Source organism: Tenrec ecaudatus, chromosome 2 (genome assembly GCF_050624435.1).
Source record: "Tenrec ecaudatus isolate mTenEca1 chromosome 2, mTenEca1.hap1, whole genome shotgun sequence".
In the NCBI taxonomy this organism is placed as follows: domain Eukaryota; kingdom Metazoa; phylum Chordata; class Mammalia; order Afrosoricida; family Tenrecidae; genus Tenrec; species Tenrec ecaudatus.
In genome coordinates, this window is record NC_134531.1 from 59,189,932 (window position 1) to 59,203,287 (window position 13,356).

The 13,356-nt window shown below is 38.2% G+C and overlaps 1 protein-coding gene and 1 pseudogene across 1 annotated transcript in view; both read left to right on the plus strand.

Annotated features, from left to right (window-relative positions):
* The window catches only part of IPO11 (importin 11), a 212,939-nt gene that overhangs the window by 86,425 nt on the left and 113,158 nt on the right, over positions 1-13,356 (plus strand). The window contains exons 12-15 of the mRNA XM_075541076.1: positions 1,336-1,379; positions 4,271-4,361; positions 8,386-8,433; positions 10,215-10,320. Coding sequence (XP_075397191.1) covers positions 1,336-1,379; positions 4,271-4,361; positions 8,386-8,433; positions 10,215-10,320 — 289 coding nt within the window. The remainder of the gene's footprint in view (positions 1-1,335; positions 1,380-4,270; positions 4,362-8,385; positions 8,434-10,214; positions 10,321-13,356) is intronic.
* LOC142440806 (mitochondrial inner membrane protease subunit 1 pseudogene) lies at positions 8,849-9,423 on the plus strand (annotated as a pseudogene).

Here is a 13,356-nt window from a genome sequence, read left to right on the forward strand (position 1 = left end):
ACTACTACTTTTCTTTCCCTTCAAAAGCTTATCATGTATTTGACTGGCAAGTTTAATATACGACAATAACCATATAGCACATTTGATCCTAGAATTTTGGTTTTCTATAACTATCTCTTTGATATCTGCTGAAAATGAAAAACCAAAATATACAGAAAATGAATAGCTTGTTGAGTTTGCAGAAATTTGTGCAGAAGACACCTTTTTACTTTCCAGATGCACTAGCAACTGTAGTACTCATTTTACGACAAATCTATAGATAGGTAGAATAAATATACTGAGATTTTGCTGTAGGAAATCAAAGGAATACTTTTCCAAATAAAGTCCCTGTGTAAATTGCTTCGATTGATAATCTCTATTCACCCCTTTGGCCAGATGACCTTGTGTAGACATGAACCCATCTTCCTTCTTAATTTATGATTGCCTTAGGTTTTCTGGAAGACACAACATTACTCTTTGGCCATTTAAAAATAATTTAAAATTTTATAGAAGATTAACCATTTAATTCCATAATGCATGTTTTCTTCTTAGTTAAAATTTTAAGTGTCCTTATTTTTTTATGCACTATGTATATATAACCTTACTATGTGAATCATTGAGTTACTAATTTTTAAAAAGTTTTAAAGTATTTTCAATATAAGTATTGGCAAGTTATAGAGAATGGGACTAACCACTTTAATTTTGGAAACATTATTGTAATGAAAATGTAGTGATTCTCAGTATTACATACCTACTCCCCACTTATCTCACCCACATTGGACACTCATGACATTAATAAACTATTCAGTTCTGTTTTGTATATTAATATATGTTGTCCTGTAGCAAATGCTCAGGTGTGAAGTGGATGGCGCTGTGATTCTGTGGTGTAGTTTGGCAGTGACTATGTAACGGACTTTTATTTCATTTTATAATATGATATGATCATCCTTCAGTTTTGCATCGCGCTGATTGTCGCATAAGGGCCTACCTGGTCTTTGGAATTAAACAGGTGTTGATAAGTGAAAGTAAATGTAGTGATGTGTGCCAGGTGATGTCAGATGCTTTGGAAATGACAAAATACTTTAAGCATTCCACCACCAAGAATTTGTAATGAACATGAGAATCCCTAAGAATGTCAGCACGTTATGAGATAGTCAGTGATAATATGTAATATAGAGTGAAGAAGTACTTTCAAGACCTGGCGTTCCATGAATTTACTTCCAGTGTTATGTTTACAACAATTTGCACATACATTGTCCTGATGTACCCTCAAATCTTTGCTTCACAAACTAAGATTTTGGACATAATCATTGTTGCTTTTCTGAGGAGCACCATTTCCCATATTTTTAATTGCAGCAGTGGAAGAGACTGGAGGAGACTCTTGGAAATATAGTTTGAGGGTAAGTATTACATTGAATGAAAAACGGGTTGGGGAAAGCTTTAACGTTCCATAGCTCTTAGTGAAGAATGGCTTTCCTTGAAGAGTCCATGCATTTCAGAGAGAGAAACTATTGCAAGAAAATGTACTTGAGAGGAATGTATTTAAAGTCTGAGATTTAATCTGAGTTTTTCTTGTAGTTAACTTTTGTTTTGCAGAGTGAATTTCTCTTCATTCTGTAGTTCAGTTGACTGGTAAGCAATGGCCAGTGTGGCATTGCCGTGAGGCGCCCTGGTTAAGCAATGGTTAAGCACTTGCCACTGATGGAAAAATGTCAGCTTGAACCCACAGCCGCTCCTCGGGAGAAAGATAGGGCAGTCTGCTTCCCTAAAGATCTACAGCCTTGGAAAACCTGGAAGTCGAGATTTGACTAGAGGGCAATGCTCAAGAAAGTCAAAGCGGCCGAATTTTGACTGGAATGATAGCCTCCCAAGTATTTCAGAAATTAAAAGATTTCTCTTAAGCTTTCTTTTTTACCTTTTCACTGTCTTAAGTGCATGTGTAACACAGCTGTAGCCATGTTTATGTTTGAAATTCAGGATCGTTATTGCAGACAAGTGAAACCACATTCGTTACCACCCTTAGTAGGAATGCACTGCTCCTTAAGCGCAGTGGTCTCTCTGTCGTTGCCTATTCTGGATGTGTCATGTAAGTGGGATCTGTTATGTGTCCTTTTTGTGTCTGGCTGATGTCACTGAGCCGCCTAGTATGTTCAGGCTTCAGCCATGTTATAGTAAGTGCCAGAACTTCATTTTTCTTTACAGCAGAGTGTTCTTCCATGGTGTCTGTATGCCACTTGGTTTATTTGTTTTATTTATTCATGGACACGTGGGTTATTTCCACTTTTTGGCTGGTTAATTTTGTAGTAAATATTAATGTTCAATATGGTTGTATTTCTGCTTTCAAATTATTGAGTCTTTATCTAGGAGCTTATTCTATTTGTAGGATATGTAGATCATATGGTTTAAGTATTTCAAGAGTTTTTAGGCATTTCATTTATTCCCTAGTATGATTTTAAAGAGCAGGCCATTGTTTTACTTTCCGCTATAAAAACCAAACCTGTTGTTGAGTCACTGCTGACCCATAGTGACCCTACAGGTCATAGTGGAACTACCCCATAGGTTTGCCAAGGCTGTGCATCCTTTTTAAAATCATTTCATTGGGGGCTCGTACAAGTCTTACCACAGCCCATCCAGCCATCCATCCATCCATTGTATGTCAAGAACATTTGTGCATTTGTTGCATTTGCTTTCTATTTGAGCACTTGGTGTCAACTCCTCATTTTTACCCCTCCTTCCCTGGTCCCCTCTCCGTCATGAACCCTTGATAATTTATAAATTATTATTATTCTGTCATGTCTTACACTGTCCTACGTCTCCCTTCACCCACCTTTCTGTTGCAAGTCCCCCAGGGAGGAGGTGATAAGTAGATCCTTAGGGTTGGCAAGGGTTGATAGGACTGCCACTCTTTCTCACGTAGAGTTGCTGGTGAGCTTAAGCTGCCCACCTGTTGGTTAGCTGCTGGGTGCTTAGCTACTGCACCACCAGGTCGCAGCACTGCAACACTTTAGAAGGATACAGAAGATGGTTTGCCTTTGAGATTTATCAATTTGCGATATTTGGGTTATTCTTTTTCTTAAGACCGGAATTTATGTAATTAATTTGCAGTTGTATGCCCTTATAGTGTTTGACTCAAAGTGACTCTATAAGACAAAGCATGTATGCGTGAGGGCATGTACGCACACAACGTATACGTACAAAGTATATATAAGGGTTTGTTTGGGCTGACATCTTTATGGAAACGGATTGCCATAGTTTATTCCCATGAAGCCACAAGCAATTTCAAATTGTCCTTTTGATTAGCAGCCAAACTCTTTTTTTTAAAAAAAATTATTTTTTAGCAGCCAAACTCCTAATGACTCTTACCACTGCCCTAGATTAGTTATTTAGTTCTTGTTTTATAACAACTATGTGAACTGTTTTTAGGTATATAAGCTTGCATAGAAAACTAGGTCTAAATCACATAAATTATTAATACTTTAATATTTTCCTTCAATTCCCAATTTTATTAAAATTTTTCTCTATTGAAAAATTACTACATTAAAATTAGAAGAATATGAACCCTTCTCTATCTGAAGCCTAGTGCTTTGTTTATTCACTCCTAATTTATAATATATTTTATATAACTACAACACCTGTAAACTTTGGTTATTTTGATATATATTTTAAATTGTACGTATTTCCAAGATTGAGTTCAAATGTAATGTACAATACCTTTCAATTTTAATGATAATTTCTTTATATTAAGAAATACCTAGTTATTCAGAACTTTAAAAAACAAATGTGTTTTTAAAATGTGTTTAAAATTAATGGGTTTTTATATGCATGCCACAGAATTACTTGTGTCTGTCTGTAATTTACTACATGAAGAATTCATGTGGTAAATTTATGAGTTGCTATTATTGCTTATATTGTTATTAATATGTAATAGTTAGCATATTAATTGTGGTCACTCATATATACAATAAATGAATGTGATTCCAGAATGATTTATTTTATAGTGTATTTAATTAAAAATGTAAACTATTTACCTAATATAGTTTAAATTGTTCCAAATGATTGAAGTAGTAAATTAAATTTCATATATGATATGAATATGATTATTACTGTCTTCCCCCCCACAGTAACCTTTACAGAAAGCAGTTCTCCTATTAAAAAACAAAAAACAGATTAAGAATTGAAACATGTTCAAAGGTTTAGAATTTCAAGAGTGAACCTCCTTTGTTTCATTGTGGAATTATTCAGTACAAATACCTTTATTTTTATTAGGAAATTGTCTTTTTTCCCTCTCCAGCCTTGCACTGAAGTACTGTTTATAGATATATTCCATGAATATAATCAAACTCTTACTCCTGTACTTCTAGAAATGATGCAGACACTTCAAGGTGAGGTATATTTTGTGACATTTTTAATTTATCCACTTAATTAATGCTCATTTAAGATGATTTGAGTGCCTGCTGTGGGCAGTGTGTTACTGCCTTTGCCTTCTTGAAAGTGCCAAAGATGAGACAGGCCTTGAGTTATAGTTTGGAAGATTATAGCTACCGTAAGTGTTGGTATCATCAACATAATAGCAAAAAAAAAGGCAGGCAGCAATTATGTCTATTGCTTAGGAAAATAATCTTTTGCATGCTCTGCCAAGTAGTAAGGGCAGAGGTTAAAATTCTAAGTAAATGTTAGTGTAGCATGGTGGCATTGGGAGCGGAAGGAAGATGATGTTGGTAAGTGAGAATGCTAAAGTGAAATTTACAGCAATTGATCACCCTCGTTATACAAATCATTAACAGTAATTTTTGATTATGTCTTTTGAGTGACTGTATCTATCCTGTTCACTGTATGTTTGCTCAATAAATTCTCGGTTGCTTGAATTTGACAGCTCGTTGAACTTGTTGTCTATAAGGGGGGATGATAAAAGATGACTCCGAGCTTTCCAATTACCGCATGTGCTCGAATATAAGCCGCTCCCGAGTATAAGCCGAGGCACCAAATTACTACTCAGGAAACCAGAAAAACTGATTGACTCAAGTAAAAGCCTAGGGTGGGAAATGCAGGATGTGAATTAACAGAGACCAGAGGGGAGAGACGGAGCACAGCCACAGACACAGCCTTACCAGTTCAGCTGCCAGCATAAGTGAATCACTACGGGTGCTTCTGTGAATTGGAGCCGTCCACGCCATAGGATGACTCTGATTGGTTAGATGTGAGTAAACAAACATTCAAAGCCCTGCAGCGTCAGCGGAGCTTTGAATGAACAGTGGAGGAAGGGCAATCACCAGTGAGATGTTACACCTCGCTGGGGTACCACTGACCCGTGTATAAGCCAAACCCCAGGTTTTCAGCACATTTTTTGTGCTGAAAATCTCGGCTTAAACACGAGTATATATGGTATATAGTTGGAGAGAGGACGAGGGACCAAATCTTAGAATACCATATCCATTTGGAAACAACCTTAATTTATTATTTGACTTACATAATTTAGAAAGAATTTTCTTGATAATTGACAAACATCTGATTTTAAAGTTGGAGATAGAGATGTAATGTAGGAAAACTCTATAAGGAGTCTTTACAGTAAAAAATGTTAGAGGATAGCCCCTGAGAATTTTAACTAGTGATATGAGGAAAGGAAAGTCTGTTCAAAGCGCTCCCCCTCCCAATTGACAAAGGGATCTCGGACGTACAAAGAGCAGTACGAGGGTGCATCCTGGGGAAGAGCATACTGTTCAAAGGGGTAAGTGCTGTCAGAAGAAGACAGCCAGCCAGATGGTCCGAGAGAAGAGAGAACAGATTAGTGGGTTGGTTTAGAATCACGTGGTAAGGTACCACAGTTTGAGTATGTGGTCAAATGGAAATGACAGGCGGCAGGAGATTCCTGCTCTGGTTGGTAGTAAAAGAGGATGAAGAACTAGAAGTACAGACAGGATAGAGGAGAGAGTTTATGAAGTAAGCCTGGAGATAGATGGGAACTGATAAACAGTAGGGCATTTTCTAAGTGGAGGGTCGGACAGTAGGACTGGCTAGTTCCCATGTAGTGTGGGGGTTACTACTTCATACAAAGTGAAGGACAAGACTGAAATAAAAAAAAAATCATTAGGGTCTCATACAACTCATCACAATCCATACATACATCAATTGTGTAAAGCACATTTGTACATTTGCTCTGCACACAAGCCCCTGGCATCAGCGCCTCATTTTCCCCTCCCTCATGAACCCTTGATAATTTATAAATTATTATTTTGTCATATCTTGCATTGTCCGACATCTCCCTTCACCCACTTTTTTGTTGTCCTTCCCCCAGGTAGGAGGTTATATCTAGGTCCTTGTAATCAGTTCCCTTTTGCCACCCGACCCTCCCTCCACCCTCCCAGTATTGCCACATTCAGCACTGGTCCTGAAGGGATCGCCCGCCCTGGATTCCCAGTGTTTCCAGCTCTTATCTGTACCAGTGTATTCTTCTGGTCTAGCCAGATTTGTAAGGTAGAATTGGGATCATGATAGTGGGGTGGAGGGGGTTAGCATTTGGAAACTAGAGGAAAGTTGTATGTTTCACCATTGCTACACTGCACCCTGACTAGCTCATCTCCCCGCTACCCTTCTATAAAGGAATGTACAGTTGCTTACAGATGGGCTTTGGGTCTCCACCACACACCTCCCCCTCTATCACAATGCTAACATTTTTTTTGTTCTAATCATGCCTGAACCCTTCGATACCTTGTGATTACACAGGCATGTGTGCTGCTTCTGTGGGTTTTGTTGCTTCTGAACTAGATGGCCGCTTCAAGCCATTTTAAGAACCCAGATGCTGTATGTTTTGATAGCCGGGCACCATCAGCTTTCTTCACCACATTTGCTTGTGCACCTGCTTTGTCTTCAGTAATTGTGTTGGGGAGATGAGCATCCTGGAATGCCAGTTTAATAGAACCAAGTATTCTTGTATTGAGGGAGTACTTAGAGGCCCAATGTCCATTTGCTACCTTAATACTACCCTATAAATATATGCACATAGATCCATTTCCACATCCTCATATATAAACATATTTACATTTGTACATGCCTTTATTTAGACCTCTGTAAATGTCCATTACCTCCTAGTTCTTTCTTCTATTTCCTTTTACTTTCCTCTTGTCCCACTATCATGTTCAGCTTTTGTTAAGGTTTCAGTAATTCCTCTTGTTTACATTACCCTTGACTAAGCCCTACTAGGCCTCCTACACTCTCCTCACCACTGATTTGGATCACTTGTTCCCTTGTCCCTGGGTTTGTTACCACAACTACCTTTCCCCTGTCCCATGTCCCTCCGGAACTGTCGGTTCCATTGTTTTCTTCTCCAGATTATTCATCCAGCCAATCTTATATAGACAGATTTGCAGAGATAGTAGCATGCACAGAAACCAAGACATAGCAAAACAAAGCAACAAAATAAAACAAAATAACACCGTGCAGCCAATGACAAGAAAAACACAACAACAAGAAAGAAAAGCTTGTAGTTAGTTCAAGGACTGTTTGTTGGCCTTTAGGTGTGTTTTCCATTCGATTCTGTTGGAGCACCAAGTCCTGACTCCAAAGTCTATTGGTATTCCCTGGGGATTTCATTGTTCTGTTCCCCTTGCTGATCTGTTTCAAGCCTTTAGTGTTTTGCCTTGTTATGGTGGGATCAGATTGGGTGGCGTTCCCACACTGTGCCTTCAGTGTTGTGCCCTGTATGGGTTGGTGAGGGATGTCTTGTCTCATATTGGGGCCAGCCACATGGTCATCTCTGGAGTGACTGCTCTGAGCAGGAATATCGTCCTCAAGGGTTGGTGGGCCAGGATGTGCTCCACTCTCTCTTCCCCTTCATTTGTTTCCTGTTCCCTGAGCTGAAGATTCAGTGCTGTCCTCTGAAATAAATTCTTGTGGGGGGAGGGGCAGGTGTCCACGTAATTGGGCTTGGGGCCGGTCCCTGAGACCTCTCCATTGGTTCCCTAAGGCTGAATATTTTTATCTAGAGAATAGGAATATTTCAGCAATTTGGATGGCTTCTCACTAGAGTAAGGGACAGTGCCATTTTCTGAAAATTAGTGGGTGTAATGAATTAAATGGGCCTGAGATAGCTTTTGAGACCATTGTGATAGATCCACAAGAAATTAATGAAAACATAACAGAATTCTGAAGGTCAGTGTATAGCATTCAGTATATACTGGACTGTTTTGTTATCCACTGAGCACCTCAAGAAAAGTCTAGGGTTTGGAAGAGGAAAGAGTGCTAAGTGGACTGTAGGTGAGAAAATTATTATTATGATACTTTCCCAATATATTTTATATGATTGTAAAACTAATCAACACAACTTAAAATGTATTTTAAAAAATTAACACTACAACAACAAAGCAAAATAAATTTGTTTACCTTTAAAAATGTTTTTTTTTTTTTTTTTAGGGCCGACCAATGTGGAAGATATGAATGCATTGTTAATCAAAGATGCTGGTATGTTAAACTCCAGTAATTTAGAAATATCAATTTCTTCAATGCGTTGAGCATCTTGGTTTATGCTAATTTTTGTGCTTAGAATGTTGAGATTTAATTTGGGGGCAAATAAACTGGTATGGAAAGTAACTTAAGCAGACAGCATAGAACAGGATGACTAATCCTAAAATAGGTAGTATTCAGGTTGTGCTGTGGCAAAAAAAAATATAATGTTGGACTGGCGGGCTTCCGCAGGGTCCAGGTGTGAAGGCCCACCTGAGTCCTGGGTGAGGGTTGCTACGGGTTCTATGGGGCCAGAGGTATCCTGAGATCATGAATCCACCACATGTATTTTGAGATATACGCTTTACATGTTTTTTCTGGAGGCCTTGCAACTACCTTAAGTGAATGCATGGTAGAAAAGACCTATGGCCAATGGTGGAAGACTCTGCATAGAAGTATGCTTCGTGGTGTTCTGGGGAAAGTTTCCGACTTGTTGGCTACACTATTCAGTATGGCTGCATAGCTCATTGTGCATTTGAATACGTTGGTGGCGTTGTCATGTGTTCTGGACCATCAATAGAGTCTACAATTCAAAATTCAGATGTTGTCTTTGCAGAAAATCTTAGTCGACATTTTTATGGTTTTCAAAGAGGTGACATTGTGATTGCAAAAAGTTCAAGTGATCCCAAATCAAATATTTGTAAAAGAGTAATTGGTTTGGAAGGAGACAAAATCCACACCAGTAGTTCATCAGATTTCTTTAAAAGCCATAGTTAGGTGCCCCCGGGCCAAGTTTGGTTAGAAGGTGATAATCTACAGAATTCTACTGATTCCAGGTGCTATGGACCTATTCCATATGGAGTAATAAGAGAACGTATTTTCTTTAAGATTTGGCCTCTGAGTGATTTTGTATTTCTACGAGACAGCCCCAATGGTCACAGATTTTCTGATGATTAGCAACTGTTTTTTCTTTTGACTTAGTACTCCTGTTTAGGTGAATTTATTGTTGTCATTGAAGCCATGAATTTAACAAACTATTTGCTATTCTGCTGTAAAAAATATATAATGTTGGGTGCTAAGGAAAAAGGCTCAAGAGATCTAATAAAAAAACCCAGCAAATATAAGAGTTAGCTCTGCATATGGGAGCCCGTGGGACGAGGGTTCCAGGTAGAAGTTGTGTGTGCAACAACTTGATAGAATGAAATAAAGTTAACTATTGAACTGTGAGTACTTTGGTTTGACTGAAACACAGGTTAAGGGATTGTAGAGTGATGGAGAGATGAGGCTGGAGAGAGAGAAACAGAGACCAGACCATATAATACATCCATTTGGAAACAAATTAATGTATAATTGGAGTTAAATATTTTTAAAAGCATTTTATTTTATCTGAATGCACTAAGGAGTGTCTAGGGTAGCGGTTCTCAGCCTGTTGGTTGCCACTCCTTTTGCGGGGGTGTCGAACAACCCTTTCACAGGGGTCCCCCAATTCATAACAGTAGTAAAATTTCAGTTATAAAGTGGGGAGGGGGGTCACCATAACATGAGGAACTGTACTTAAGGGTTGCGGCCTTAGGGAGGTTGAAAACCACTGGTCTAGGGGAAGAAGTGAATTTGCTTAGATGCTGTTTTAAAAAAGTTTACTTAAATAATTAACTGGATTAACACATTGCATATTTGCCTCTATTTATAAATTATATATTTCAAAATTGCCCCTCGTGCTTTACTTTTTTGCATTTTGCATTCATGAACTGTCGTAATCGAATAAAAGCCCCATATCTAACATTTTTTTCCCTCTTCAGTGTATAATGCTATGGGATTAGCAGCTTATGAGCTGTTTGACAGTGTTGATTTTGATCAGTGGTTTAAAAACCAACTTCTTCCAGAATTACAAGTGATTCATAATAGGCAAGTATAAAGTTTGTTTTATTACTCATTTTACCTTTATTTTCTAAGTAAGATAAGGATGAATTAAAATTGCTTACAATTTAAAAAGTCAGTGTTTGTCTTGCAGGTAGTAGCTAAGGTAGAACGAATTAGACATGTGAAGTTTATAACTGAAAAGTAAGCCAAATACATTGCTGTTTTACAGTTTTACTTCACCTAAGAATTGTGGTACCTAGATTGTGTTTGTTTTGATATAAGATAGCAGGAGAAAAGCAGTAGGACTGTTTGAAATGGACAAATAGAGGTCGCTAGGACCCAGGAAGACAACATGCACACTAAATTAAATCATTGGAGGTCTGGACCTGATGTCAGAATTAGCTGAACTAAAATAACATCTAAAAAAGATGACTTCTTTGGGTGCATAATGCAAGTTCCGTATATACTAGAGTATAAACTGACCCGAATATCAGTCAAGACACCTGATTTTACCACCAAAACTTCATTAAAAAGGTACTGAAAAACTCGGCTTATACACAAGTCTATATAGTATGTGGGGGAAGAGAATAGAATGGGAAATAGAGAAACAGTGCAAAAAGCATTTTGGACACTCATAAAACATTTTGAGCTCTTTATTAAAGTGCCTGATTTAATAGTAGTAAATCCTCGTGGTGTTTAGTGGGATTTCACCTTGTTCCTATGTTTCATGGACATCGAAATGTTTGTTTGCCTTCCAATTATAAATTTAGTCTTGGAAGCCCTCAGGGGCAGTCTGCTCCTTTGTACTGAGTCACCGTGAGTCAGAATCGACTTGATGGCAATGAGTCGTGTCAAGTTCCAAATATTTAGAGATTGAAAAAGTTAAGTCCAAACTCTTGCAAGTCACTAGTGTGCTACAATCACCTTCCACTTTGTTCTTTGAATATATTCAAATCGTCATGTTTCTGAAAATCACTGCTTTGTCCCACAAAACTCAGGAACGTTTGAGGAAATGACTCACGTGATGATAGGTGCTGTTCAGTGAAAATCCGAAGCTCAGGCAGGGGCGAGCCAGATGCTGGGACCAGAGGACACACTCTGCTTTTGGGGCTTGGTGGTGATTAAATCACCCCCAGCTGCTTTTCTGTGGGCGCATTTTATATGCAGCAGGATGGCACTGCAGGAAATCCTAGTCCAAATTACTCAGACAAAGCCCGTATCTTCCCCTACCTTCTTAGTTGACCCATGCAAGGACACGTTGTTAGGTGGGAGTTACATGGTACAATCGTATTTCACTCAGATGCAATACAGCCCTGGCCTGTATCTTCTCTCTGCACTTCGGACTTGGGCCTCTGGCCGGATGTTTCCAGTAGCCATTGGCTTTTTCGTTCTCCTCTCATCTCTATCATAGAATTGTGTACATGTGTTCCGAGTTACATTAGACATTGATTATGGAAGAGCACTGAATAGTTGATGCATTTGAATTGTGCTGGAGAAGACTGTTGCAAGTACCATGGACTGCTGAAAGGACAAACATCTGTATGGAAAGAGGGTCAGAGAGCTCCTTAGAGGCAAGCGTGTCCAGGCTGCGTCTTAAATACCTTGGACATCTTATCAGGAGAGACCTGTTCCTGGAAAAGGACATCCTGATTGGTAAAGTGGAAAGGTGGCAAAAAAGAGGCAGGCCCTCAAAGAGCTGAGTTAGCACAGTGGCTGTATCAATAAGCTCAGGAACAGGAACAATTGTCGGGATGGTTCAGGGTTGGGCAGTGTTTCGTTCTGTTGTGTACAGAGTCACTCCAGGTCAGAGCTGATTTCAGTGGCACCTAACAACAACAACATATTGCTATTTTTTGATTTTCCTTATCTTAAGGACCCTTCACTTAATTGATTTTGTTCTGAATCACCTTTGTTAGTGGGAACTTGAATTTAATTTCATTCAGAAGAAATCATAAATTTTGAGCTGACTCAATGGTACCTAACAACAACATATATTTTACAATTTTAATAATTCTTTATATGGTTCTCAGCAGTCTTTTAAGATGATAATTTTATTAAAAATATTTATTAGCTTATTACAGTTACATCCAGAATATACACAAACATCATATTGCCATTTGGATTCATGTAATATCAAGAGAATATTCTAGGGTTGGGAACTCTCTCTTATAATTTTATTTTGATGATGTAGAGATACTCACAGCAAAACCTACACTAATTCAACAATTTCTATATGTCCAATTCAGTGACATTTGTTATATACTTTGAATTGTGCAGTCATTCTCACCAACCTTATCTCTTTGTCCCATTAATAGAAACTTAGTCCAACATGCCCCTCCAGGTTTCTAAGCCGCTGCCCTCAACTTCAGTCCCTACAGGTGATTTTCAGAAGTGCACAGTGCTCCAGGCAGACACTCTGCACTAGTTAGGCTAAACAATTATTTGGTTCAGAGACTTACTTTTAAGTTTAAAAGATTATCACAGGTCAGTAATTTCAGGAGTCCACCTGGCATCCATTGCTCCCTAAAGACTAGATCTGTTATGCGAATTTCAAATTCTATATTTCCCTCCCTGTTGATCAGGATTGTTTGTTAGAATCTTTGACTAAAATGTTCAGTTGGTAACTCTTCTGGTCTCATGGTAAAGGAGCCTTAGCAATATTGACCATTGTTAAAGAAATGTATTTGTGTGTATCTGCAAATTTTGTGACAGGGGAAACAACTTTTTAACTATAAATCATTGTGCTTGATAATCTTGAGTCATATTTTATATTGATTTAAGTCCTATAGGATGACAAAGAGAATAGCTGAAATCAATGTTAAGTTTATATGAGTGTTTTATATATGCTTAGTGGTTGGACATACTGTTCTGAAAATAATCTGTTTGGAATTTACAGAATTGAAATTGGACACTTACATACTAGAGCTCTTTAATTATGATTTTTATTGCTTCTACAGCAGGGGTTCTCAACCTTCTTAATGCTGAGACCCTTTAATACAGTTCTTCATGTTGTGGTGACCCCCAACCATAAAATTATTTTCGTTGCTACTTCATAACTGTAAGTTTTCTACTGTTATGAAT